The sequence below is a fragment of the Gadus macrocephalus genome, chromosome 12, assembly GCF_031168955.1.
Source record: "Gadus macrocephalus chromosome 12, ASM3116895v1".
Lineage (NCBI taxonomy): Eukaryota > Metazoa > Chordata > Actinopteri > Gadiformes > Gadidae > Gadus > Gadus macrocephalus.
In genome coordinates, this window is record NC_082393.1 from 8,175,334 (window position 1) to 8,202,341 (window position 27,008).

Sequence of the window (27,008 nt, forward strand, 5' to 3'; positions counted from 1 at the left end):
ATCTTCTTTCGATTATTTTTGCAGTATTCAAACACTCGTGTTGTTTGGATGCTGGTTTAGGAGAATGGCATATATTAGTCAATGCATTGCTAAAAAAGTGTTATTCCACAGAAATAATAAAAAAAGTATTGTAGGACTCATTTATTAGAACAGGGCTCATATGCAGGCTCATCTTCCATGATGAGCATGAGATACAACAACGTGTTGATGAGATGTTGAAACTGGAAGCCAGTTTGAAGGAAGCAATTCGAGCCTTGTAAAATGTAACTGTAGACTACACCACATATTATTTTGGGTGTGATTTAATGCCTATTGGTAAGTTACTTGGGCGCTTAAAGTTGTTGATTGTTAAACGCACTCATCACCTTTTTAAAACAAGTTGCATTGGATTGACTATAATCAATATAAATACACTGATAAATAACAGAAGGGAACGGTTACTTGGAGACCAATGGAAATATTAGGCCTGAGCACCTCTTAAATTACCTCATGAAAATAATGCCAAAGATATTTACATACTTAAGCCAGCTCAGCTGTACCCACAAAATCGACACGCAGATTGTTCCAGGAGTTCATTTCCTGGTCGTAATAGTGGGAAAGCCCAACGGACAAATCCAAACTCTCCGACCAGTAGTATTTAAAGCACCAGACTGCACGTGTAGGCCTGTCTCTTTTGATTGTCCAACATAACATTTCAACTGGCTACACAGAATAGAATAATTAAATTGATATTGTTTTCTACTATTGCTTACTACCCCCAAATGCACGTTACATTTTAACATTAGTGGGTAGAAAATGGCACCTGGGAGGAATACTGGAAGGTCCCATGGATGGCAACCTCTCGGAGCGCCATCCGAAAGACAGTTTGCCACCGCACTCGCGTGTGTGTGTGTGGGAGTTCATAATGTCCGGCCATCGAAGTACTGCCTTTTTGCCTTCCTATTCTTGGTAAAAAAAAAAAAAAAAGGTCAAAGGCATAAAAGGGGCCATCATCCTGAGACTTAGTCAATGGGTCGGATCATCATGCGGACAGTCTTGAGTGAGTAGGACCCCCCGTTGTACTCTGCCCAAAATATTCCATCTTGGTGCTTGCTGCGGTAAATACCGCCGCTGTACCATACCCCGTTCAGATTGGTTTGACCACAGGCGTTGTACCACCACCCGCCCTTATGGAAGTGGGCACAGTTACCTAAAGGAAATAAGAGATACAGAGGTGACCGGTTAATAAAGAGGAGACCGATGCAGCACACAACTACTGCCGGTACACTCTGGTTTCTGATCCACTTGTTTCTGATCCTGGATCAGATCTGGTCAGATCAGACTTGGGGCTGATAGCCCTGACATCATGGGCCTCTAAAGCTCATTTGAAACTCAAAGGTCATATAAACAAATCACACGTCTTGACCCGAGTGGAAATGTTTGCCAGCATCAAGGCTTCCGAACGGCACGGCACGTCTTCCTACCTGAGAATGCGTCCTTGTCCCGATCCAAAGTGGTGAATTGTTTGCCGTTGTTGCTGGTGAGGGAGTCCCCGGCGTTGCCCTGATAGGTGCCCAGCCTCAGGCGGTAGCCCTCGCTCTCAGACTCCAGGCTGAAGCTGCTGTACTCGGCGTACACCTTCTTGCCCGTCCAGTCCTCCAGCTCCACCAGCAGCTTGTAGTCGCCCTGTTTCCCCAGGTGGTAGATGTTGTCCAGACCCAGCCAGTGCTCGCTATCTATGTTCCCGAAGCCTTTCTGCAAAGGGGACACGTGCATAGTAAAAAAAACTTGGTTGAAAACAAGCCTTTAACTTCTTTCCCTGTTCACACACATAAATAATGATCTAACACATGCACATGAATATCAAATTGTACATAAATTGCATTTCTAAGTGAAAGGCAGATGGTTGTTACCCGACAATTATGTCTAGTGTGGTTTATTCAGAACTACCTTTTAATACATGACTCATGTATAGTACTTGGGGGTTTTATTCAAAATCAAGAAGAACATTTTGAGAGTAATGTATACATTTAAGAGCCAGACGAGCCATTTTATCCTTCTGCAAACAAAACAGCTGTTTTCCTCAGTCCCCCTTTGGCCTATTCTACTAGATCCTGTGTGACATCTGCCTGGTTGTTAAAAACCTACAGGGAGGAAGTAAAGAGGGATGTTTCCTACAGAGGGACGGAGGAGTGGGGAAGACCACGGCTTCCTTGTCGGCCCGCAAGGTCCCACAAAATGTACAGTTTTTAAAATCAGATTTATTGTCCAGCCTCTTGCACTAACAGTGTTTGTATTCTATTGGCCACATAACTACCAACACATCTGTTTTCCTTTTATTCCTAGTCTGTTTTACATAGTTTTGAATGATGACTATATGCTCTGTAAGGTGACCTTGGGTGTCTTGAAAGGCGCCTCTAAATTAAATGTATATATATATTATTATTATTATTATAAAAAATTCGCTACTAATGAGATGGGCAGAGCTCCAGTCACAGCGCTCCATCGCTGAAGGTTGTTATTATGATGGTGGAAACACTGGCACGTTTGAAGTGTCTGTCTGGGTGGGTTATTATATTTCCCCATTAAGCACAGCAACTGTCAAGGGGTGTGTGTGTGTGTGTGTGTGTGTGTGTGTGTGTGTGTGTGTGTGTGTGTGTGTGTGTGTGTGTGTGTGTGTGTGTGTGTGTGTGTGTGTGTGTGTGTGTGTGTGTGTGTGTGTGTGTGTGTGTGTGTGTTTTGCAACTTTGCGTGAACATCCCACCTTGTAATTCTCCCAGTTTCTGAAGAAGTTGACGGAGCCGTCTCTCCTCCGGTGCAACACTGTCCATCCCCCGTTGTCCAGGCCGTGCTCGCACCAGGCCTGGACCAGGCGTTCACTGCCGTCAAGCTTCAGCAGATACATCCCACTAATGCTGTGGCCCGCCTGGCGTACCTGGAAGCAGTCCTTATAAGGACCTTGGGGTAGGATGTAGCGTTTTTGGACAGGAGAGAGGGAAGGGAATCATAATTCAAGTCGCTCTTTGATATCACAAGTATCGAAGTCAAGGGTGCTTCTTGATTTATAGACACTGTTCGCGTGATGGATAGTATATAGGCGCTGAGTTATATTTAGATGGTACGACAACGTGTCTGCTGGTTCTTATGAACAGAAATGGTTGTTATTTTTAGACTTCATTTTGATGGTGCCACATTTGGTTGTTTTGATCATGTACACAACAACCCATGTGAATGACATTTTAGCAAGTTGTTTGGGAAATGTGGGAATCCAATTCAAACAGAAGATGTAAAACAGATGTGCATGCTAGTATGTTCAGCTTTCTTTTGCCTCTTAATATAAATAAGGTGAGTGAGCGAGAGAGGCCAGTGCTGGACCGACAGTAACATGACCTGGTCAAAGTCATAAAAAATAACTATCCCAATTCCTTTCCACATGTCGCTGTAGTCATGTCATAACGGTGACTAGGGTAGACACTGTCGCTATATATTTATAAGAGAATCTAGAGCCGAATAATACCTCTCCTCTTTCAGTGGTTCTGCTAAAGTCATCAACACTACTCTCAGACGGTGAACAGACGGAATAAAATAATAAAACAGGCTTTTGTTTTTGGAGGGATTTAGCGCTAAAAGAGAAAAACCGAAATCCAGTGTCTGTATAAGTAATGAAAACATTATTAGTATGCAGCTTTTTTGCATGAATATGGATTCTGCTACTTTCTTTTCCTGTACACAAAGTACAGAGTTAGTGCTGCATCCTGGTCCGAAGCTGCCTGACACAAAAACACCAAGTTTTCCCTTCTCGTCCTGGTATGAATGATGTGTTGAACCAGGATGAAGACAAGCATTGTGCGGGCGGGCCTCCAGGGTCCGGAGGACCAGGGAAGATGATTTCCCTTAGCTCAGTATGGGAACAAACAGGGACCACTATTGAGCTCGTTACAGATAGCTAAAAACCCTGTTAACACAAGCCGTGTATTTATGTGGTAACAATATATCTCCATCGGACCAGCATTTGATCCCGGGTACGGGGGTCCCCCGTCGCTCTCTCTCTTTGTCAATGCCCTCCCACACTTCCATTCATGTAATGCCAGACTGTCCAAACATGGCGGTCAGAGATTGAGGTTGGTATAATTGCAGACGCGTACACCCGTGTGGTTTGAATAAGGCTCCGTTAGACCAATCTGTGGTTTTTCGCACTGCGTACTTTTCAGGAAGAAGTCCTACACAGGAAAGAACCTTTGGCGATCACCGAGACACAGGGTTTTGAATTCCTACTTTGTCTCCCACACTTCGCAGGAGTGAGGTGGGAAAAGGGCCAGGGACCGGTGCCAAGTAATTGTGATTGAGTTATATTAGCAAAGGAAACTACTGAGCTGGGCTCTTATCATTTTAAGTGATTGAGGGGCAGAGTTTGCCCGCCCGTTGTCCAAGGCCCGCTGATGGATGACTTCCATAAGGTGAACGTCTCAGGCACTCGGATCCATCCCCTGCTTATAGTGATTTTTCTCTTGACTCTGTGGTAGTGTGTCTTCGTTTGAACCATAAAAACCTGGCTATGATCATAACCTGGTGTCATGAATGGATATTTCCAATAACAGCAGAGTGAACACGAACATAGACGGCTTTTCAACAAGGAGCGTAGATTAAGGAGGCACAAATATTTGACTGTTTTATGATGAATGAATGTAGACTATTTCAATCTGATTGTTGCTGGATATTTGCTGTTGTAGCAATATTTGGTTAACATACTGCTGCACAAAGGCTTGATCAGCAGCCATTGTTAGAAGCTGCTAGTGGAATAGTCTGTTTTGAGCTTGCTTCTCATCTCTTGGCCAAGGATTGCTTCAAGAATCTGGTACACTTTTTATCAAGGTCTTGTGATAGACATCCACCTCCAATACCTACAAATGTAGTTAATGCAATCAGCCAGTCTCATGATATAAACTAATGGAGACATACCATCAACTTCCATGTGGTTGGACAGGCTCGGTTAACTTAATCTTCCACCATATCCTGCTGGCCGAGCATACATTTTGTGCAGCAATGTCTTAATGGGTTGTTTCATTTAACTTCTATGTTACTTGTTCACTTTTTTATTTTTACCCTTCAAGGTTAAACCAGGGACAATGAGGGTAAGAAAAGTCTGGGGGAAAGTGTGAAACTAATCACTGAGCCAGAAACAGATTTAGTGTAACTGGTTTACAGACAGTTAATCTCGCAACAAAGTGGAAGAGTCACATCTGACCTTGCAAGACTAAAGAGCAGCAGTACTGATCTGAAGTCAAAGCTCTGTGGTAGGGAGGACAGTTATATAATACATCCACGTAGAAATACGCATTTAGTACAGAGTCCTTCTTGTCCACATTAAGTGAAGTCCCAGCCATTTTCCCTCCTAACTTCACTCTTCTTTTTTTTCCTTCAGTCCCTCCCCTCCGGCCCTATTTTCCATCATGGATGGTATCTCAGCGGGCCTGTGCCGCGTTAACAGCGTTTCGAGTTCAGGGGTAGTTATGTCGGAATGAGTGCAGGAAGTCAGGGCCCTGTACCTTGAAGGAGGTTTAAGCGCTGCGGTCCAAGCTCTCTAGAACTGGCGTTCAAACACACAGTGCTGCAGTGGGTCTGTCCACTGGGCACAGTGCCAGGAGCTGGCCTTGGTGTGGCTGCTTCTTTTGTTTATTAGTCAGAAGAGACACTTAAATGAACTGTGGGCTAAATGTTGGCTGTATTTTGTAGGGATGGTAATCAAGCTTAAAATAATTGTAACATTTAATAGGAGCCACGAGTTTTTTTCTAAACATTATGGGAATTGTGTAAAATAGAAAATGATTGCAATTGTTAAATGATGGTTATTATGACATGTAAATTACCATTAGGAGCATATGTCTGACTCGGTGAGTGTGAGTGATCTAATCCTCTGAGCCATCTGTTGCTGTAACGGACCCAACCTTCCGTGGAATAAACTGCGGTCATACGATAAATACTTTGACGTTTTCTTTTCGAGCAACACTACATTGTTTAACATGGCCTTTGTGCAGGAAAACGTCTGACTCCGGTGTCTAATTGAACGTTTTCCTGGGTTCATGGCCGGTTGAGCCAGCCTGCCTCAGAGTCTCGAGGCTCTGTCAACTTAGAGGAGCTTATCAGTGAGCTATTGTTTTTGTCTAGGTGTTATCCTCAGTGTATTCTTTTCAGCATTTATATTCTGGTAGTTTATAGCATAGAATTAATAAAAACATTGAGCCTGTGATGTCAACCAGGACCTATGCACCCAAAGTCTGCCTTGATGCTCTGTGCCATTGGCTGAAAGGAACAAAGCTAAAATGAACAACAAATAGGGAAACCTGGCAATCATTGCAATCCCATTGAATGCTTGTTTGAACAAAAATTAAATGTCTATTTAAAAAAAGTTGAATGGACAGCACAGATTGCTAATTTGGACAAAAATCTATTAATTCTGGTGATTATTTCCAGTATTTTTGCCTACTGCACGAATAGCCCTGCCAAGAAATCCTGTTTTCTGAGCAAGAACAATTTATAGCTCGTCCTTAAATCCCCCTCAAAAATACATAACGCATACATAAGAAAAGGATCCCACAGTCAATTGCGAATTGCATTGCACCAACTCACTCCATATTTCATTGAAGTGCAGCCAGTACAGCTGTCTATTAGGGAGTCAGAGTAACGTATGATTGCACTGCTTTCTTGGCATGACAACTGGTGTAAAGTGTTACCAGGCCACACAATAAATGTAATTTGCGATTGCAGTCATTTAGGTCAATGGTCTATATATTCCAGTTAACATACAACTGCAAATTGGGATCTTTTGTCAAGTTCGCCCTGAATCTTGACACCCCCATCCACCATGCGTTTATATATACATACCATCCGAGCTGAGTGTCCCCTGTGGAGGCGGTGGGTCGATCCCATACGGGCTGGCGGTCGGGGCCTCCATACGCGATCCCCGAGGAAAAGCCCGGTTGTTGGTGTGCCTGTGGATCTCGTTGGTGACTCGACTGTTGACAGGCAAGTTCTCCGGCACCACCTGCACCAGCGGCGGTGAAGCGGGAAGCTCTCCGCGGCCCAGGGTACTGAGGCACTGCTCCTCCAGGGCGGTGATCAGCAGCGACTGGTTGTTGACCACGCCCGCCATGGTGGCGAAGCGGGCCTCCAGGTCCTTGTACCTGGAGGCCAAGCGCAGCATCTCTGAGGTCACGTTGAGGACGCGGTTTTCCAGCTGGGCCAGCTCCAAGGAATTATCCCTCTTCCGGATGATCTCATGCAGCAGCTGCATGTAAAGCTGCGTCACCCTGGAGTTCATGTTCCTGCTCTCCTTCCGCAACAGCTTCATCTCGTTCACCAGGTTGCCATCCACGTCCACCACCAGCTGCAGGGTCTCGATCTCGCTCCGCTGCTTGTGCAGCACCTCCCGCACGTCCGACATGTCCATGCGGGTCACCCTCTCTTTGTCCATTTCCGGGCCCGTGGCGCTGGCACAGATGGGGCCTGGGTGCAGTATTGGTTCATAGGTTATAACTATTAGCATTGACATGGATCGTCATTTTAAAGCAATCAAGCCTTTTTAAGCTACAGGCTATTCATTGAAAGTTAAAGAAGTAGTCTGACCTGTAATCTTCTGCTCAGGCACCATGAAGGTGTAGGAACACTTTTTGGCATCGTCCTCTGTGGCTCGCTTGGTCCTGCGGCCACGACAAGAGCACTGCCCCCAGAGGCAGAGGCATAGCAGGGCATAGAGGCTCCACATCACCTGCATGGCTGCTGGTACAAACTCCGCTAGCTGGCTTGACTGATGATGGGGGGAATGAATGGACAGACGAATGGATGGGAAAGGTTGATGTGGTTTCCTCTGGACCTCCCTGTATGCACACCACAGACCACGCAAACAATTAGCTTTGTTTGAATTTGAATTGGTCACAACGATTTTACACTGAGCAGACATACTCATTTGTAAGTGTGTGTGTGTCTGTGTGTGTATATACGATATATATATATCCACAAAGGTAACAATTAACTGTTGTGCAATATAATTTAAATGATCAAGGATCGAATACACAAAATGCACTGTTGATGACGGCATTGTTTGGAATAGGGACAGTAAGCTATTGTAGCCCATTTAGCTTGTTTGAATTAGACCCCCTGTCTGAAAACTGTTGTAAGTCGTTGTGTATGCGGAGCAGTGGGAAGGAAATAGCACAGAGCACTAAACTCCTACAAGCCCTCTCCATCCAGGGCTTCTGGCATCGCTTTATCTTTGGTATGCGTCTTTGAAATGAAAACAATTCCTCGCCGGCTTTAAGGCCATCCTCCTCTATTTATTTTCTTAAATTTGGATTGATTCCTCCATGTCGTGAAAGTGAAGCGCTCTACTTTTATCGAAGTGATGGGAGTAGAAAGACATCCCTGACCGCCCCTACAGCTGGTCTCGCTGACTTTCCACTTCCATCCCGACGCCTCATGGGTTAACGGCTGCAGGTACTCCTGTCAGGCAGGTTTACTAAACATATCATCTACTATGCAGCGTGACTCCACCATGACCCGCAAACAGCAGAGGTGTAATATGGTGGACTAAAGCAAGGTTGAACATTATATTTGAAAACGCACACAGACCCAACAGAATAAATAATGTGTTTTCTTCCTCGAAGGGATGAATTGTGGCCAAAACATTCAAATTAAAGGACCGACTATGTTCCCCTGCTGCCCACAATGTTCTGTCTGATCACCGCCAAAACCAGCTTACACACACACACAGACACACACACAGACACACACACACAGACACACACACACAGACACACAGACACACACACACACACACACACAGACACACACACACAGACACACACACACAGACAGACGCAGAAAGACAGAGACAGACAGACAGACAGACAGACACAGACACACACACACAGACACACAGACACACACACACACACACACACACACACACACACACAGACACACACACACAGACACACACACAGACAGACGCAGACAGACAGACACAGAAAGACAGACAGACAGACAGACAGACAGACACACACACACAAACACAGACACGCACAAACACAGACAGACACAAACACAGACAGACAGACAGACAGACAGACACACACACAGACACACACACACCGACACACAGACACACACACAGACAGACACACACACCGACACACAGACACACACACCGACAGACACAGACAGACACACACACACACAGCCTTTCCATGGACAGTGCAGTGTGGAAGTCTCTTAACATCACGCCATCATTAGCCCTCCCTCAGACTGGGGCCTATTCATATGACAACATTGTGGTTCCTCAGGAATACTGCCACTCCTGTCACTAGACTCAATGCTGGAAAAATACACAGATCTGCTGTGTGTGTGTTTGTCTAGGTCTGTACGTCAAAAGGTATGATTGAATAGCTGTACACATGGAGGCCCCAAGACATTATTCATCTGTGTGTGTGTGAGTGAAAGAGAGACGCACGCGTGTATTTTTCCACCAGTACACATCCCTGACAGTGTAACTAGGTAGTGCATCCTCTCCGACCTCAGAGAGCTTATGCTAATGGATTAAGCAGAAGCTAAAGCCTTCCCCACCGTGCAGCCTTAGTTCTGGGAAGGTTCCTCGCCATCATAGCTGTGATTCCACTGGAGAAACACCATAAGCACCTCTATTCTCCCTCTGAGAGCCACTCCATCACAATTCTTGGGTTCAGAAGTGGCCAACTCACTCAGCAGTCAGCCTTGTCTGCTCTACCTACTGCCACTCAACCTTCATTACCAATATCTTCCATCTCTTTTACACATCAATTTCTTTGTGTATGTATGCGTCTATTTCTCCCCTCTCTGCCCGTCTGGTTATGGCTATGCTCTGGCAATGATTTTCCTTTCAAGCTTAATTCCTTGGCCCATCTCTTGCTTTCATCCACAACCCATGAGAGGCATTCCAGTGTTCTTCGAGAATGCGTTTTTAAAGAAGAACTGGTTTGATCTGATATCTTCTGAGCAGGGACCGGGTCTCTCTATCTTTCCCCTTTGACACTTGTGCACTTGGACAAGCGTGCACTCGCCTCTGCAATATCTGGCGGGGAAGGAACTATGCCGGGGCCGTGTAACACTGCCACTTCCTGTTAGCATCAGAGCCTGACGATTAAGCTTCTGTCGGATCAATTGAGTTCAAAACAACGGCACTTGGCCCCGTCAACAGGACATGCGGACCACAGAGTAGACCGAGCATGAAAGATTTGTGTGCCAAACAGTGGAATCAAAGCATATATCTCCCCGGGAAACAGATATAAGGCATCTCGAATGGATCGAAGGATGGATGAAGAGAGAGTTTTAGAACGAGAAAGTGGGACTGGGCCTTAAAAACCTTCCCTGGTTTGGTGTTCTGGGAATGAGATCATTGCCTTTCCCATAGATGGACCAGGTCCACAAACTTAATCATTCTTTACAGGGCTTTTCTTAGCTCTACCTCTGGCAGTCGTGTCAGTTTTTCTATGCATTATTATTTCATATTATCTCTGGTAACACGTAGCTCCTTTTTACACCCTCCTCCCCCTGTCTTCCTGTTTCTTCAAGCCACCATCCTGCTCCTCGTATATATTTCCCCCCCTGTCCTGCTACTTTGCACCATCCCCAGTTGCCTGGCGCATTGGGTCTGGCGGGAGGATGTGTCTCATTCCCATCAACGGATGACGCACAAATAACCTAGGGGGAAAAGCCTGCAGAACGGGAAACACTATTTTCCGCTCTTAATTCAAATAATGAATGCAATGTTGGTGGGGCCAGGCGCTGTCAAGGTGCTTGTCTAGCCCAGAACAGATGCTGCATCGACTCGCAGCAGATCTACACACTCCCACAATCCAGCTCTATCTACCTTTTGTCCCTGTTCTCCCGACTCCCGGTTCGATTCAGAGGCTGCTCTCCTCTCCCCGTGCGCTGGGGGAGAGCTTGTACAGTGGGGAGATGTGACTCTGCTCTTGACCCGAAGGGAGAACACCCGCTTGCTTAGGAGAAAGTGAATTTCAGGTATAACGTAGAGGAACAAGTACTGTAGAGGCACAGCGCCGTCCAAATCACATTCACGCACTTGCTCATGCAAAGGCGCACACACACATGCAAACACACACAGGGCTGTGTATCCGCATTGCCAATGACTTGGCTCTGAGTTCACTCGCACAAACCCTTACTGTCATTCTCCATCTTCCCCCAGTTCCCCCAACTTTGCTTTTGTTGTTGTTGTTGCTTGGTAACTATGTGGTTAATATAGTGGTCACTTACATTGTAGATGCGTAGCAGCTGGTAATAATAGCTATTATCAGCAGCTGCGAGTGGGGCCATAACCTGAGAGCTCGTTAGGGCAGAATCAACAATGCTGCTGTTTAGATTAGTGGATAAACACAGTGCAAATGGGCATGACTGCCTAACAACATAATCAGTGTTTAGGTAAACAATGAATAAAAAAAAATTGTAACTGCATTGCTCTAAATTGAGATGTAATTTATATTTAGTCAACCATCTCATAGACGTTTCACAACAGCCATCGTCCGACATATTTAAAAAAAAAAAATTCGAGCCCCTGCTCTTCATAGCCAGACTATTTTCCAGGTGATTATTCGCAGCTTCTGATGTATCGGCTGGGACGGCTCGTCTCAGAGCCGTTTCAGATTTGGCTGAAATATATTTAAGAAGTTATAGCCAGCGTATTTCTTTGCCTCCAATCCGGCTTCCAGGACCTCCATCTGGCCCTCAGACTTTCCCACAGCCTTTCCAACGTGCCCCGAAATGCACAACACGTCCAGAAGGAGTGGATAGAAACGAAGGAAGGACAATGGGGAAATGCCGTCTGCAACAGTAAATTGCTGTGCTCTATTTACATGTCAACACAGCTGGACGGCTTCTTTCCCCCGTTTGCTTAAAAAACGTTCATCCACCGTCCATGTAGCCCCGTGCAAGCCAAACCACGCTCTGCAAGCGGTTCTGAGTTTCACGACCGCTCGGACGTGGGTGTACTTTTCTTACAAAATGGGGATCTCTGTTGACACTGTTGACAGAGAGGCAATGTCATAAAAAAAGAAGTCAGAAACTTGTCCATCGGATTTTGAACCGGACAAACCATTATGTTTCTCATTCATAATGTTCACCATTGTGTAATATTTACCCATATTTACCCCACCCTAAACTGAGTGAGATTCAGGTGAATCTGCAGATAATAAAAGAAGACAAGAAAGAACAACTTACTACATCTGTTATGTGGACTGGATCCTTTGTTCAGAACTACACAACCACCGAGAGCGCAGAGAAAGGAAGAACCATTTCCTGTAGTAGGTGGTGAGCATTCAGGAAGCCCTGGCCTGGGCTTGGATCAAACCCAGACAGATGACATAAATCATAGAACCCTAAAGGGGTTCCTGGGTCCCTTTTGCGTACCAAGCTACTGAATTATGCTTTTCTGGGCTGGGCACAGCACGGAACCCCCCCCAAACCCTCGGGCCCTAGAGGCCCCTGACCCCCCATCTGTTTTGGTCCCAGAACAGTGAAACTCTAAACATGTGGGCTGATGGGCAGGTCGGAGGTCTGCTTGTGGGGGGGGGGGGGGGGGAAAGAGTGTGTTTGCTAAGAGTGTGTGGGGGGTTGCTAAGAGTGTGGGGGATAAGAACGTAGCCCCACTCCAGTCTTGCTGACCCATATTTCGGCAATCAATTGGCCTTTGTGAAACGTAGGTAGGCCATTTTCCTCTGTTTGGATACGGCAGGGTTCAGCCATGCGCACTGCGCGGGAGAGCCCCACAGACACACGTTACACCTATGCACACATAAAAAAAACAGGGCAAGTTACACGTCGCCATTATTCAGTTCACTGCACTCGCACCGGAAATAGTTCACACAAGGGCCCTCTTTATTGCCCTGTCAGACACTTCAGATAAGGGCCCTCATCTCTCTCTCACCGCTCTCCTGTTAGCCCCTGCCCACAACTGTAGAGCTCTCTCACACACACTGCAGTGCTATCATTCAAGGCTGTTACGAACACCCCTCACCCTGAACACAACCTGCATGGTGCGCACGCTACTACCACCTCAAACAAAGAGGCACTTTTGAAGTAAAGTGTGTGGATAGGAATATGGGGCAGTACTGGGTGCATATACCATGTTTTAACAGTGGCAAGTTTGACATTGAAAAAACAAAGTCCATCAAAAGCAACTGAAGAAGTATTCGCCCAATTTACTGCCTCATTGTTTTGTTTCTTTAATCCGTTTAACTGGGCAAAGACGTCCGGGTAATCGATGAACAGAAGCCCCTTGTGTTTATTTTCAGTGTGCAAAGTGCAATATCGAGGTTCAAGATGAACTGTGGGACAGGCAGCTGCCGTTGCTCATGCATGTTTTTGTAACCCAGGCTCACCTTTTTACTGAAACATTTATCACTGATACAGATGCTTGATATTAGCCCAGGGAGGGAAGAGCTCATTTATTTCAGTTTGTCTGCTCCCCCCCCGCCCCCTCCCAACGGTCTAATGTGGTGTTGACCCTGCAGCTGACCTGTCCATTCGGCTGTGTCCACACTCTCATTAGTGGAGACTCTAATTGAGCCTCGGTATGGCTGTAAACAAGAGGATTTCTACTTCCTCCCAGTTCCTTTCCCCTTAGTCATTACAGTTTTCTGCTGTTTATCGTCTCTTTCTTTCAGACAGCAAGCTTCATTAAATGCTGAGTTCTTCCATCAGTGCTAACACATGAATCATAAAAATTAACCATCAAAAACAATGGAAAACCACTCTCTGACATGGTTTGGCTGTATAGGCCTGTCAATGTTTATCTTGTATGCCTGTTCGTGTGATGGAAACATCCAAATTCAAATTATATTTGTGCGTGTCTGAAGGCATTCATCATCAGTGGATTAGTTTTGCCTTGCAGAGCTGCTGGTATTTCATATTGTCTCAGCCCCTGTTTACGCAAGATTAATATCTACATTCGTCAACCCTTTTTGAATCTAGACACTTATCCAGATCAAAATACAAATGTGTTTACACAAATGGAACAACGCGTTCACAATCCTCTCAGCCTGTTTAGACATCTGTGCAGTCTACCAGAAATCTCTGCTTGATTTGCACTACCACATTAAAGTTTGAGGTTCCTTCCTACCCCCTCCCCCTTGTTGCTTTTCATTGGTTGACGTATAACGTATAAGCTAAGCGTGTAACTTGACCACGCTTTCTTGAGATATTCTGTCTAGACTCCTATCTCTCGTCAATCTAGATTGAGCGCAGCATACGCTACAGAGGAAACCCCCATTGCGTCACGACCTCACAATGGTATTAAATTTGGGATTTTTGAAGAGGGACTCCAACCCCTCCTGTAAACGGGGCCTCTGTGATAATGTCACACATGACAAGTCTGTGGACCATGGCGTGCCGGCTTCCATCAGATGGTTAAGATCCTACAATTAGTGACACACATCAGACTAATTAGTTAATAGTTGAGCACTGCATGGCCTTTTTTTTTAAGTAATTGGCAGTCAGTGCGGTTAACGGCAAATAACTGGTTCACACTTCCGAAAATGGCAACATTGGTGAAACTGGTGCAGTAATGCATCATAGCTGTTAAATAAAGTTCGACAGCAAGTAGGGGTTTTGGTTGTAATTCATGACGTAAATGGTGAAGAGTCCTGGATTCGTGTATGAACGGAGGGTGATGAAGCTTTAAATCTTCCGTCCAAAACGTTCCTTCCACACGTGCAAGTTTCAGGTGAAGCTCAGGATCACGCTATTCTAGCACTGAATGTTCTACAAAAGGCTCTCCGAAAGCGGCTCCACCTTTTTGTCTGGGATGAGTTATGAGGGTATTTAAATAACAATTTAGCTCCATGGAAATGGCATAATTGCTGCAATACATTCTATCAGCCTTTTATTGCTCTCTAATTTTGTCAAATTTCCTCAAGTTTAGCCTTTTTAAGTGCGTGTGTGTGTGTGAATAAGGGAGAGAGAGAGAGAAAAAGACAGAGAGAGATTTAAGTTGGCGTGTCTGTGTATCAGGGTCTGTTTTTATGCTCTCTGTCCATTTTTCCTTCAACGACGTCCGCAGATGTGCTCACTCACGGGAGATGGAGCGGTTCACCCGGCCTCCCTTCCCCAGCAGCGCAGCTTCTACTGTAAGGCCACTTGAACCTAATGGTTCACCGTCAATCCCAAAGCTCAGCCAAGCTTTCAGAGTGTGTGCCTTAAGTGTGTACCATCCGCACGGTACTTGGCCCGGCAGGGGTTGCTTGTGCGATACCCCTGGGCGGGGTGGGGTTGTGTGTTCTGCTATAGGAGGATGTGGTTGGAGTACAATGACCAGGTTTGTTTTTTAGTTTTAACAGCACCCTATGAATGGCCCTCTTATTTCCTGGCCTGGCTACCCCTGAGCCACTATTGATAAGCCCTGGACAGGAACGAAAAGTGGCTTGTTTTTTTAACGGGGGGGAGATGCATGGAACGCTGCGTGCACGACATGCAGATTTATGTGCGTTTGTGTGTCGGTGTGCACATGTGTTGCGCTTTAGTCGGCACGAAGCCGGGCTGACCACGCCTGCATCACCGGGAGCGCCGTGTCCTGCCAGGAGTGTCATCACCCCATTAAGCTCCTGTTATTGATGTAGCGTCATAGTTCCACCGGGCCAGGTCACCGCCATCACCTCCTCAGTGTCCAGACACAGGAGGGCGCGTTGAGAAACCCAAAGCTCCTGGAAAATAAACAAGGCTAGCTCCGTTTGGGCCGTCTCTCCGTCTCATCTCCCTGGGTTCCCTCCAGCTCGTCCCCAGGACGCTCTGATGTTGCCCTGCTGTTCTTTGTTGTTCCTCTCGGTCACTTTCAACTTGTGTTTTTTATGTTTGTTTTTCTTATTCTTTTCAACGTTATCCTACCTTATTTTTATTTTTTGGGGATTATTGAACATCAGCACTTTGTCAGAACAGAGTGCAACAAAATGACCCTATACATCAGCAGGCTACTGCCTACATGCACCTTTTTTCAACTTTCTTCATAGCACACGACTACTTGTCTCACAGGGTTAGGGTTTAAATTTAAATTATTCAAATTGTGCTATATTAGTACTTATCATCCACCCAGCAAGTTTGTTAAAAATAGATGTATAAGCTTAATGTTGCTGTCTGCAGCCGGTCTGAAGTGACGAAACGTGCTTACCCTTTGGAGCAATCACAGCTGCTGGAGCACACACACGCACACACACACATACACACACACCCCTTTGTCCTTTCCGACTCCGACATACCGAGACCAAACTCAAAGCAGACAATGAAAATACCTCTGGAGCATGCCAATGCTTACCTTGGTGACTTCCAGAGGGCTGACGTGTGTTTCCTTGCAGTAAAAGAGTTTCACTTGTGTGTTTTGAATTGACGGTGCACGAAGTCATAGCACTCGGGATTCATCGCTCTGTCCTTCTCAGTTGCTCAGTCGGCTTTCCTTCCTCTTTCCCACTGGGCTGTCTTCGGTCCGAGGGGGGGGGGGTTGGGTGGGTGGGTGGGTGGGTGGGGGGGGGGAAGGGGGGGGAGCAGCCTGTCCGGTCACCTAGTGTCTTCTGAGGCAGTGCTTGCGGCCCTCTTCCCAGCGATGGGATCTCTCTCTGGGCTCAGCTGGCCTGGGGCTGAGGCAGGGGCATGGCTTCAGGAGCGGGCCAACTCAACAGACTGAGCTCAGACTACTGATGACTTCAGTTTTTGCACAAAGGATGGGGAGACGAATGGGAGGGAGGGAGGGTTGGTGGGTGGGTGGGAGGTAGTGGATGGAGGAGAAGGGGTTGGGGGGAGGGAGTGGGAGTTTGATATTGCCTATTTGTCTGCCCAGCCTACCTCTGATGTAATGGGTGAGGTGTGTGGGGGGGGGGGGGGGGGGAAGCAGGGTCCGCCTCTTTGAGTTTCCCATCCCGCTGTAAGAAAGTGTGTGTGTGTGTGTGTGTGTGTGTGTGTGTGTGTGTGTGTGTGTGTGTGTGTGTGTGTGTCTCTCTAAAAATAGAAAGGCAGAATGGGAAATGATCTAGGAAATGCGCGCTCACACACACACAGTCTTTATATTAGCTTGTTCCGATGCGGAAATGTGCTACAACCTCCCGTGACCCCCCCCCCCCCCCCCCCCCCCCCCCCCCCCCCCCACCACCACAAATCAAATAGCCCCTAGTCCCGGAGTCCCTTTGATCAAAGCCCGTAGTACCGGTGTTCTTTGGATCAAAGCCCCTAGAAAGCAAACCTCACCCACCACTTATCGTCCCACTCGTCTTATTTTGTTTTTGTTTTTTTGATTTGAGGAGAAGGCTGATTGTGAGGCCGATGTGGCCTCTGGAACAACTTCCTGGCAACTTCGAACGCAGGATATGCGAGGGCAGGGCGAACGGCGCTGCAGATAAAAGTGATTTGCGTGATGGGGTTTGTGGGCTCGGCAGGGGGCGGGGGGGGGGTTAGTTCAGAGTTCTTTGCCCCAGCTGGAGCCTGCTGTAGCCGCCTCAACTTCTCCACTTCCCTCCTTCTTGGCCCACGTTGTTGTGTTTATCGTTTGTCAGAGAGGGGTAAAACTTAGTCAGCGAAAGTTGTTCACCGGATCAAAAGGAACACGGCATCCTCATTTTAGTATTTTTATATTTGAGTATAACCAAGGCAACAAGGGGCTCTGTTTGTTTCACAACGGGGAAAATCAAGGACACTGGAGCCCACATGGAGACATCCCCGGTGCTCCCTCTAATCTCCAGATTGATTCTCGATGAGCTCTTCACGCACGTGCGCTAGTAGATCCGTATGCACGAGCCAAGTATTATACAGTATACAAGCTGTCTTTCTTTCTTTCTTTCTTTCTTTCTTTCTTTCTTTCTTTCTTTCTTTCTTTCTTTCTTTCTTTCTTTCTTTCTTTCTTTCTTTCTTTCTTTCTTTCTTTCTTTCTTTCTTTCTTTCTTGTATGTATATTCCGGAGCAGGATGTAGTCCTGGATGACCTACTGCCATTATCCGTTGACATCCTGTGAGAAGAGCAGTCACAGTGGTTTGAGCCTCCCACTTCCTCCTCTTCTTCTGATCTCTCTGTCTCTCTGTCTCTGTCTCTCTGTTTGTCTCTCTGTGAGAGTTTATAGAAACCTTTCCCTCTCGACAGTCCTTTGGCTCTGTGTCTGTCTCCCCCCCCCCCCCCATCATTGTAAGATAGTCCTTCATGTCTTTTATATTCAGAGCGATGGGATGCTGTTTCTGGCTTTGCCTTCTAATGTTAATATTTACGTAATGAGACACTGTGAATCCGTGCTATGCTCCAAGGCCTGCAGATAGACGGAGAACACTGGTCCGATTTATACAGAGATGAAAATACTATCAAACAACGTGAGGGAGTTTTGTCTAAGCCACACTGTCACTTAGAAAAACTGTTAACTTCTGGGCGTGAGTTAGCTGGGAACGTCGGCTGTATGAATGCGGCTGTTGAATTCATTGCTTGAGTCATCGAAAATGAAAACGGCGCCACCGTTGCATTGGATCAGTACACCAGAAGTGCAAGCGACACGGTCTGTCACGTCGGAGCCAAGCATGTACGGCCGATTGAAACAACACAGTGTTAAACTTAACATCCCTGTTTGTTTTCCTTTTGTGCTCACAAGCCCTGGCCGGTTCTCCGCATGAGGTCTGGAACAGCCCTGTGTTCCCCTAGTGGTAACACATCTCCCACGCAGGGGCTCTGGACTTATTCAGCCTGCCCTGTGTGCAGAAAGCCTTCTCTAGAAGTCATCCAGCAGATTAGTGCAATATAACACCAGCCCATAGAAATTATTCAATGTGCTTTTTCCATACCCTTGATTCTTAAGGGTTGATCCAAGGTAGTGGGAAATGTCCAATATGGCTTTCATACTTACATGCGATGCATTGTATATCGGCACGCCATCTTCAAATTGGAACCTGATGTGCTTATGACAAAACATGGAATAGGATTGAACCTATAGAGTGATACACAATGGAAAGCTCTCTGAACAGAGGTAATTGGCTGAAGACGTGTCGTGGAAAGACTCGATCACACAGGCACTTTAATATGTTTGTGGTGGAGGATGACAAGGGAGATTCCTGTGGGATGGGAGAGCCATTATGCTGTATGTCTGCGTCTGGGCTCACACTTGAATATAAAGTCTCAGAAGTGGAAAGGATTTTAAAAGAAGAAGAATTTTATGTCTGCTGTACATCACTATCTGCCATTTTTGACATTGATATTTATCATCAGACTCTTTATCATTTTATTTTTACCCTCATGATTTGCCATATGGTGGCTCCCTTATGGGGGATCGGTCAACGTCAGCGGTGGCTGCGCTGTGAAATTCTCTTGAGAAACGATGTAGCTGTCGACATAACAAGACACTGTGGGTCCTGAATTGGTTTCAGCACAGCATCAAAACGAATGACAATTTGCACAACAAATTCAATTGCACACATTGGGCCCTATTTTAACGGTCTGAAACGCAAGTGTGAATCGCCAAGCGCAAATAGCTTTGTGGGCGGTTCTATGACGATGTTGCTATTTTACCGGCGCATAAATGAGTCTTGCGCCCGGCACAAATCTAAAAAGGGTTGGTCTGAAGTAGCCTAATTACCCGTAGGTGTGGTTTGGGGGTAACGTGCAATAAACCAATGAGAGTGCCGTCTCCCATCCCCTTTAAGAGCCATGAGCGCATTTTAATCTTTGATCTAAAAGTTGATATTTTGACAGCGCGTTTGCAGTCTCCGATGAGACAGATGCATGTCACATGAATTTCAAACTTCAAATGGCTCAGTTTATGGCCAAATAATATGGCCTGATTCAAACATGGAATAGCATTTTCTGCCACAACTTCAGAAATACTGAGACCTCAAATAAATTTCGGCAAAGAAAACACACATATGATGTGCGGTAACTGTGGTTCTATTGAATGATATAGGCAATACATTAACAAACATCGTTTCTAACTAGTATGCATTATCGTTATCGACTTGAGTTCCTAATATGAATGTGTCCCCCCGTTAATATACATTGCCATGGACTGTATTATGCGTTACGTGTTTAGTTGGCGTGTGTTTAAACAGATGGATGCACACACGCGCGCCCGCATTTATTAATTATTTTACACATACACACACGCGCCCGCATTTATTCTTACTCGCGGTAAAACAATGTTTTCTCACGATCAAATACTCATCAATCCTAAAAGAGTTAAAGTTAAAGACCGAGAACAGCACAGCATCTGCATTGACTAAAGTCCTTTTATGCAAATATATCTGAATCCAGTGGTCTTGAAGGGGTCCAGAGTTAAGTGGCGTGATCATACTTGAGATGATGAGTGAATTCATGAATTGTTGCTAGCACTGTCCACCTACTTCTACGCTCCATTACTGTATGGGTAACACTTTCCTTAAGGTTCCCTCTGTTCTTCCTATTTGTTCTAGGCATGTACCTGTCTGACCTGACCTACATTGACTCCGCCTACCCCTCCACCGGCAGTATCCTGGAGAACGAACAGAGGTCCAACCTGATGAACAATATCCTTAGGATCATATCAGATCTGCAGAGATCCTGCATCTGCGGTGAGCTTTGATACGCGCAAATGTATACACCTGTTTTTACACACACGCGTGTAAAAACACAAGCACATAAAAACACACTCATAAAAACGGTAACAGTCTTTCCTTAATGAAGTGCAAGCTGATTCAAGCTCTCTGGTTATAAAATTGTCCTGTTCTAATGGTTTTACGGTTACCTTATGAAAATATTCAAATATGCACATCACAGATGGCTTGGCATATGAAGTTATACAGTTACTCGGTTTGGATTGAAAACCTACTGAATCCGGTACTTTGCACTGAGGTATTTAGCCTACAGACTACATTGCATTGAGTAACACTAGCTTCTGCTGCTCCTTGCCCTCTATCCCCAGACATACCAGTGTTGCCTCACGTCCAGAAGTATCTCAACTCGGTCAGATATATCGAGGAGCTGCAGAAGTTTGTGGAAGATGACAACTACAAGTAAGACGCACTGTGAAAAAGAGCCTCCCGACTCACTTCCACTGCGGGATGTAGCAGTTAGGACGCAATGAAGTCCTTGAGTAGGCCACAAGATTTCAGCCAGCAGTATAGGTTAGGTGGAAAAACAGATTTATTTACAGTGCTTGAAAAAGTGAAATGGCAAAAGCCAAACAAAATACTTTCATAAACAAAACCAAAAATCAACCAGAGGGTTGCTCACTAGCCAAGTTCTAATAACATGAGAATTCCAGAACATGTACCAGCCTCACAGCAAGCCGTCTCACTCTGCCTCCACCAACCCTCCTCGAAAGCGGAAAATACCGGGCTTAAATAAAGCCAACCAATTAACTAAATTGGTAGATACCAATGTATTATGGTACTTAGGGGTTCACAGACCCAAGTACCATAATACATTTATATTTAATAATGAAATCATATTCAACCACACACTTCATTACACATCTTAAAGGTTGGGTATGGGATTTGCGAAACGCCATCAGATTTTGAAAACACACAACTCAAATGGTCCTACCCCCTCTCCTTCAACGCTGACTCTGACTCCACCCATTCCAAGTACATGGACGCGTAATCATGCACGAGCGCGAACACAGATGCACGAGAGCGAGCCATTAGCTAGTTAGCTAGCTCCAGTAGCTACCGCAGGATAACAACAAACAGAAGCTTGCTCTGGGTCACGAGCTTTGAGTACGTGCACGAAGGGGTCACGCGTGGGGGGAGGGGGACTGCAGTACGACCGTTTTGCATACTTACTTTCCAATGCCACTCGGTGGTTCTGGAAATCATTGGCTGGAGTTTTTCGAGCCCTGCCCGTTCCATAGATGATTGACTTGTTTAATTTTCATATCAGTACTTCTAACTCAGTGGCTGTAAGTGGGTTATGATAAGGATTTCAAGTAATTTTGCAAAAATGGCCAAAAAAGAGAATTCCATACCCAACCTTTAACAGTTCAAATTTTGATTATGAACTTCATTGTGGCAAAATGCAAATTACTGTAATAATTAAACATAGTGCAAATAACGCCCCCCTCCCCCTTACGAACAGTCATTTTCCTGCATCCCAATCAGGCAATGAAGTGTTGCATTTCCAGGTGCTTGTGTTGCCCGGGATTCAAAATGTTTGGGGACCCAGGAAGTGGGTGTGGCTGTCAGTGTCTGTTTGTGTCATGCAAAATGTATGGGTTAACGGCAGAGAATGAGTTATGGAGCATATCGGCTGGTAACTGACCGATTGCGAGGATGTTTACATGCAAGTAACTTAAGGGTTTTGTCGTTTGTGATCGCTATGTCTCATGACGAGACGCCGGCACCGTGCATCATACTCAACATTAACAGATGCGTGTGTGCGTGTTGATCAGTTACGGTTTGCGGGTAGTGTCCTGTGTACGTGAAAAGGAGGGGCTACCTTTTCACACGCCCTGACTGCAATAATCTATGAGGCAGATTTCCTGCTAGGCACACTGTACAGAAAACCGGTACGGCCTCACGTGTTCAATGCAGACGTCACCTAAGTCCATAATTGGATTTTTCCATCGAGCAACACTAGTCGTGCAGAATCCTCGGGGTGTCGCCTTGAAACACGCTTTCATAGGGTTTTAAATTTGAAGTTATAAAAAGTTTTGTTTAGAAAGAGAAAAAGAGATTCATTATCCACACTAATTGGCAGAGAGTTTACTTAAGAGCCTGTGTTTTGGGATGCATTAAGCGATGTCCCAGGGTCCCCATGTTCAACAAAGAGGATTCAAGCACTGGCTATAAACCTTAACTAGCTGACCCAAGGTTATCTCCTGTCTGCAGGCTGTCCCTGAAGATCGAGCCAGCCACCACCACACCACGCGCTCACATCTCCAAAGAGGACCTTGTTGGTAAGACACAGATTTGAAATGAGCGTACGTTGTTGTATTTCTTCCTATGGAGGATCTGTGGACGATTGAGGCAAAATGAGCCACTGAAGGTGAACTCACAAGGTGTTTGTTCCCTTTGTTTCCTCCACACCAGGTCAGGAGGTGTCCGCCTCGCCTCTCTGTGGCCGCAAGGGAACAATAGCCCCCGAGGGCGCCAAGGTCTCGGCCACACCCCCCTCGCCCCGCAACCTGCTGCCCTACAGCCACAGGAAGAGCCACAGCCTGGGCTACAAGTCAGTACACGTCCCGGTCACCTCCAGGGACCACCGGCCGTTGGAGGATCAGGCCTTACTATGGCTGCACAATTTGCTGGACTGAAATCTGTTTATTTTTTATTAAATGATACACTGTCGCAGCTCAGCAATTGTTTTATAAATACAGTTTTTTATATACAGCAGGCACCACAGTACATTAAACGAATCAATAGTCTGTTAATCGCAAAGAATTCTAGGTGGAATTCTAACACTGTGATTTACTAAAATGAGTGTTTTAGGAAAGAGGGGGTTTTGTTATCCCCATGGTTACAACCTACGGCAACTTTATGATACTTTTTTAGTACCGTCATTCTGTTACAGTTATGAGCGTTATAATAAGCAATGTTGTGTATGAAATCCTTCCACACACCGTAGCGTTATGCTATAGTTGTCCGGGAAGCCTAATCCTCGCTCAGACACAGACATTAAATAAATCTCTGCTCAGACAGAGCGTCACAATCCACACTCACCGTGGCATTATACAATAAGTGTCCGAAAAGCCAAACTTTCTCGCGGACAGCGAAGTCCAAAAAAGTTGGAAAAGGTAGTCTGATGTCACGAAAAGAGTGCAACGTTCATGGGGTTCGAGGAGAATGGCAAAGACATAGGTCTTTACCACTTTTCTCTCGAAACTGGGGAATTATTTAAGTAACTGAGGAAATGGCATCCATTACTATATTTACGATCATATAAGACAAATGACCACATGTGAAACAAAGTCCATTAAACCATCCCAAATCTCTGGTGTGAACATGACCTCATGCTCCCACGGAGGGAAATGCGTACATCTGCACTGCAGAACCCCAGGACTCACCATGTCTCCCCCTGTCCGGACAGCTTCATCCACAAGATGAACACGGTGGAGTTCAAGAGCGCCACCTTCCCCAACGCGGGCTCCCGCCACCTCTTGGACGACAGTGTTATGGAGAGCCACACCCCAACCCGAGGTCAGGCGGAGAGCTCCACCCTGTCCAGCGGCATCTCCCTGGGTAAGACTGCTACACCCAGCACCCCCACCACCACAGAACTACACAGTCAGCCCATAACCACCACAGATCTACAGCAAGACTATTACCACCACAGATGTGCACTGTAAGGCCATTACTACCACAGATCCAACAATGCATGACCATTACTATTACATATCTATATTGTAAGACCCTTCACACTGTTATCCCCACAGATCTATTCTGTAAGACCATTCTCCATTTTGTCGTGGTCGGACCAAAATACAGAAATACAATGGTCAAAAAGAATCCCATTTTCCCTTCTCTTCTCATCAACCAGATGGTACGGTCTGATTAGTTGTACAGGCGGCAAACTTCGAGAAGGCAGACCCTGATTAGTGCAGGAGAAAATGTTACTCCCTCACATCGCCTTTCATATAATTTTCCTGTTTTTAGGAAGCAGTGAAGGCTCCGAGCTCAGTGAGGAGATGTCGTGGCCGGCTTTTGAGAGGTAAGACCTTCCAGACAGATCCCCACAAGTTGAAGCTATTTATTAAAACATTAACATCAGCCAAAGCTAACTGAAGCTAATCTTAACGACGACCATATAAATATCTTCAAAGATGCGTGTTAATAGAGCAACCGCTATCCCTGTTGTGACTGAAATGCTTTGTGAATCCCTGGCGTCATCCTAGTGCTAGCATGAGTGAACAAAGGCACGCTCCCTAAGCTACGCCGTCATTGGCTCTTGCCATGTGGGCTGTCCCGCCGTCACACTCCACGCTGTCCGCTCGCCTGAGGCAGGAAGACGCCACACTGTGTGATCCGAGCGCTGACGTCCCCCAGCCCTTAGTCCCACTGTGTCCATGGGCCCCGCTAAGCCCCACCGCTTCTGATACATAGTCCCATGCCCGGAACCCACCCAGCCTGAAAACCATCCTAGCCCTCCTCCCCAAAAACACCCACTCCCCCCTCCCCCAACATTTTATTAATTTTGTTTATTTTTTTCTTATGGACGGTTTTTACAGAGGCGTCATCGTAGGACAAACGCTGATCCCCCTCATAACAAAAGTATGGGTTTGCCCTTTTGTATGTAGCACGGTTCGTCGACTAAACTATAGCATTAGTTTACTCCGCGTGCCCTGCTCCATATAAGTAGCAGACTCCTAATTAGCGCAATGAGCCAATGACAGGGTTTTGTCCAATGATGGCGCAGCGTCTGCGGAAAGGGTCTCTTCCATTAGAAACCCCTCTTACAACACGCAAGCACACAAAACCCTGTCACTCCATCCAGCCTTAACATCATCTTGGCCAAGAAAAGGTATGGCTGAGCCCACACCAAAGATCCTCACACTTATCAGTGTACCGTGCCCCCCTCCCTCCCCCTATCCCATTCTGAACAGGACTCGCTTCTATCACTCTCTGGGCCCAGTGACCCGCGTGGCCCGCATCTCCTACAGAGGCGTCCTCAGGGCCAGCAGGTATAGCCAACCCGACCAGTACCAACTAAAACCCTCTCTCGGCCTCTATCCCTGCCCTGGAGCCCCCCTGCTGACTGTGTGTGTGTGTGTGTGTGTGTGTGTGTGTGTGTGTGTGTGTGTGTGTGTGTGTGTGTGTGTGTGTGTGTGTGTGTGTGTGTGTGTGTGTGTGTGTGTGTGTGTGTGTGTGTGTGTGATTGGAAAGTATTGGGTCATTACAGGTGGCTGAGGATCATAGTCTCTTAGTGCTCTTGCTCTGCTAACCATCAATCTCTCCCTGGGCTCGCCTCTTCCTCGAGAGACATGTGCATGCATGTGCCAGCTCTCTTACACGCACACGCACACACAGACACACAAACTCGCATTCTTTTTTGTGAGGGGTTCCAAAATATTTGAAATAAAAATAGTGAGATCCATCGTCGGCCTAGCCGGCCTCACGCGTTCTTGGAAACGGAGCATAGCATCACCCTCCTCTTCCTCATCTCATGGCCTGGGCTCAAGAAGAGTCTGAGGTCCGAGGCGAGCCAGCCAGTTCCCATGGATGTTCCGTATTAAGGCGACCATGATGGTTATTCTCTCTCTCTCTCTCTCGCTCTTTCTTACTTTCTTTCTTTCTTTCTTTCTTTCTTTCTTTCTTTCTTTCTTTCTTTCTTTCTTTCTTTCTCCCCCCCCCCCCCCACTGGGCTTCATTATGTGGTGTTTTAAGCACGGGAATTCCTTCTCTCAGTTCCCCCAGATGGACCCAATCTGAACGCCACTGCGCTTCTCGTGAGCACCAAGCCCACAGAAAACTCTAAATCGCTTTAAAATAATATTTGGTCACATCTGAACTTTATAGAGCAGGAGTCAAATCAAGGTTCTCTGTTATTGGCGAGAGGGGCTCTGCAGATTGCGTCCGGACGACACTGTTATGTTATATTTTCCTGTGTGCGTAAAAGGGTAACCAAGGAGATCTGTGGTTACATGCTTGTGAGTTACAACATGACTCTGTTTTTCCCTTGCTGCAGCTCTGCAGAGTCTGAGGAGCTGGCTGTCCACTTGTATCCAGGAGCAGCGACGGTCCAGGGGGTCTTGAGACGCAAGACAGTCCTCAAGGAAGGCAAGAAACCCACGGTGAGACACACACACACACACACACACACACACACACACACACACACACACACACACACACACACACACACACACACACACGACTGCACACACACGACTGCACACACACGACTGCACACACACACACACACACACGACTGCACACACACGACTGCACACCTGCTCTAGTACCAGGCCTTCAAACAGAGTGAAGTAAAGATGCAGCCAGTGTCAAAAATTCATGCCAACATATTTATTAAAATGCTATCGATGACAAACTTTAAATCAAACCCAGGCTGTT

The 27,008-nt window shown here is 46.2% G+C and overlaps 2 protein-coding genes across 5 annotated transcripts in view; one reads left to right on the top strand and one right to left on the bottom strand.

Annotated features, from left to right (window-relative positions):
• The window catches only part of ralgps2 (Ral GEF with PH domain and SH3 binding motif 2), a 74,208-nt gene that overhangs the window by 39,634 nt on the left and 7,566 nt on the right, over nucleotides 1-27,008 (top strand). For 2 of the 3 annotated variants that reach the window (XM_060067178.1, XM_060067177.1), the window contains exons 10-17: nucleotides 20,436-20,573; nucleotides 20,924-21,014; nucleotides 22,830-22,897; nucleotides 23,031-23,169; nucleotides 24,028-24,179; nucleotides 24,594-24,648; nucleotides 25,541-25,618; nucleotides 26,623-26,728. In XM_060067178.1, coding sequence (XP_059923161.1) covers nucleotides 20,436-20,573; nucleotides 20,924-21,014; nucleotides 22,830-22,897; nucleotides 23,031-23,169; nucleotides 24,028-24,179; nucleotides 24,594-24,648; nucleotides 25,541-25,618; nucleotides 26,623-26,728 — 827 coding nt within the window. The remainder of the gene's footprint in view (nucleotides 1-20,435; nucleotides 20,574-20,923; nucleotides 21,015-22,829; nucleotides 22,898-23,030; nucleotides 23,170-24,027; nucleotides 24,180-24,593; nucleotides 24,649-25,540; nucleotides 25,619-26,622; nucleotides 26,729-27,008) is intronic. The other variant, XM_060067179.1, reaches the window with a different exon arrangement.
• Nucleotides 127-16,711, bottom strand: angptl1a (angiopoietin-like 1a). Of its 2 annotated transcripts, none has more exons than XM_060067180.1 (6): nucleotides 16,328-16,711; nucleotides 7,603-7,853; nucleotides 6,862-7,482; nucleotides 2,744-2,937; nucleotides 1,464-1,734; nucleotides 127-1,189 (listed from the first exon to the last, which is right to left on the bottom strand). In XM_060067180.1, exons 2-6 carry the CDS (start codon nucleotides 7,748-7,750, stop codon nucleotides 1,002-1,004), a joined length of 1,422 nt encoding a protein of 473 aa, XP_059923163.1. In that variant the 5' UTR covers nucleotides 7,751-7,853; nucleotides 16,328-16,711; the 3' UTR covers nucleotides 127-1,001. The 2 variants fall into 2 exon arrangements, with proteins under 2 accessions (XP_059923163.1, XP_059923164.1); XM_060067181.1 differs by lacking the exon at nucleotides 16,328-16,711 and adding an exon at nucleotides 10,880-11,543.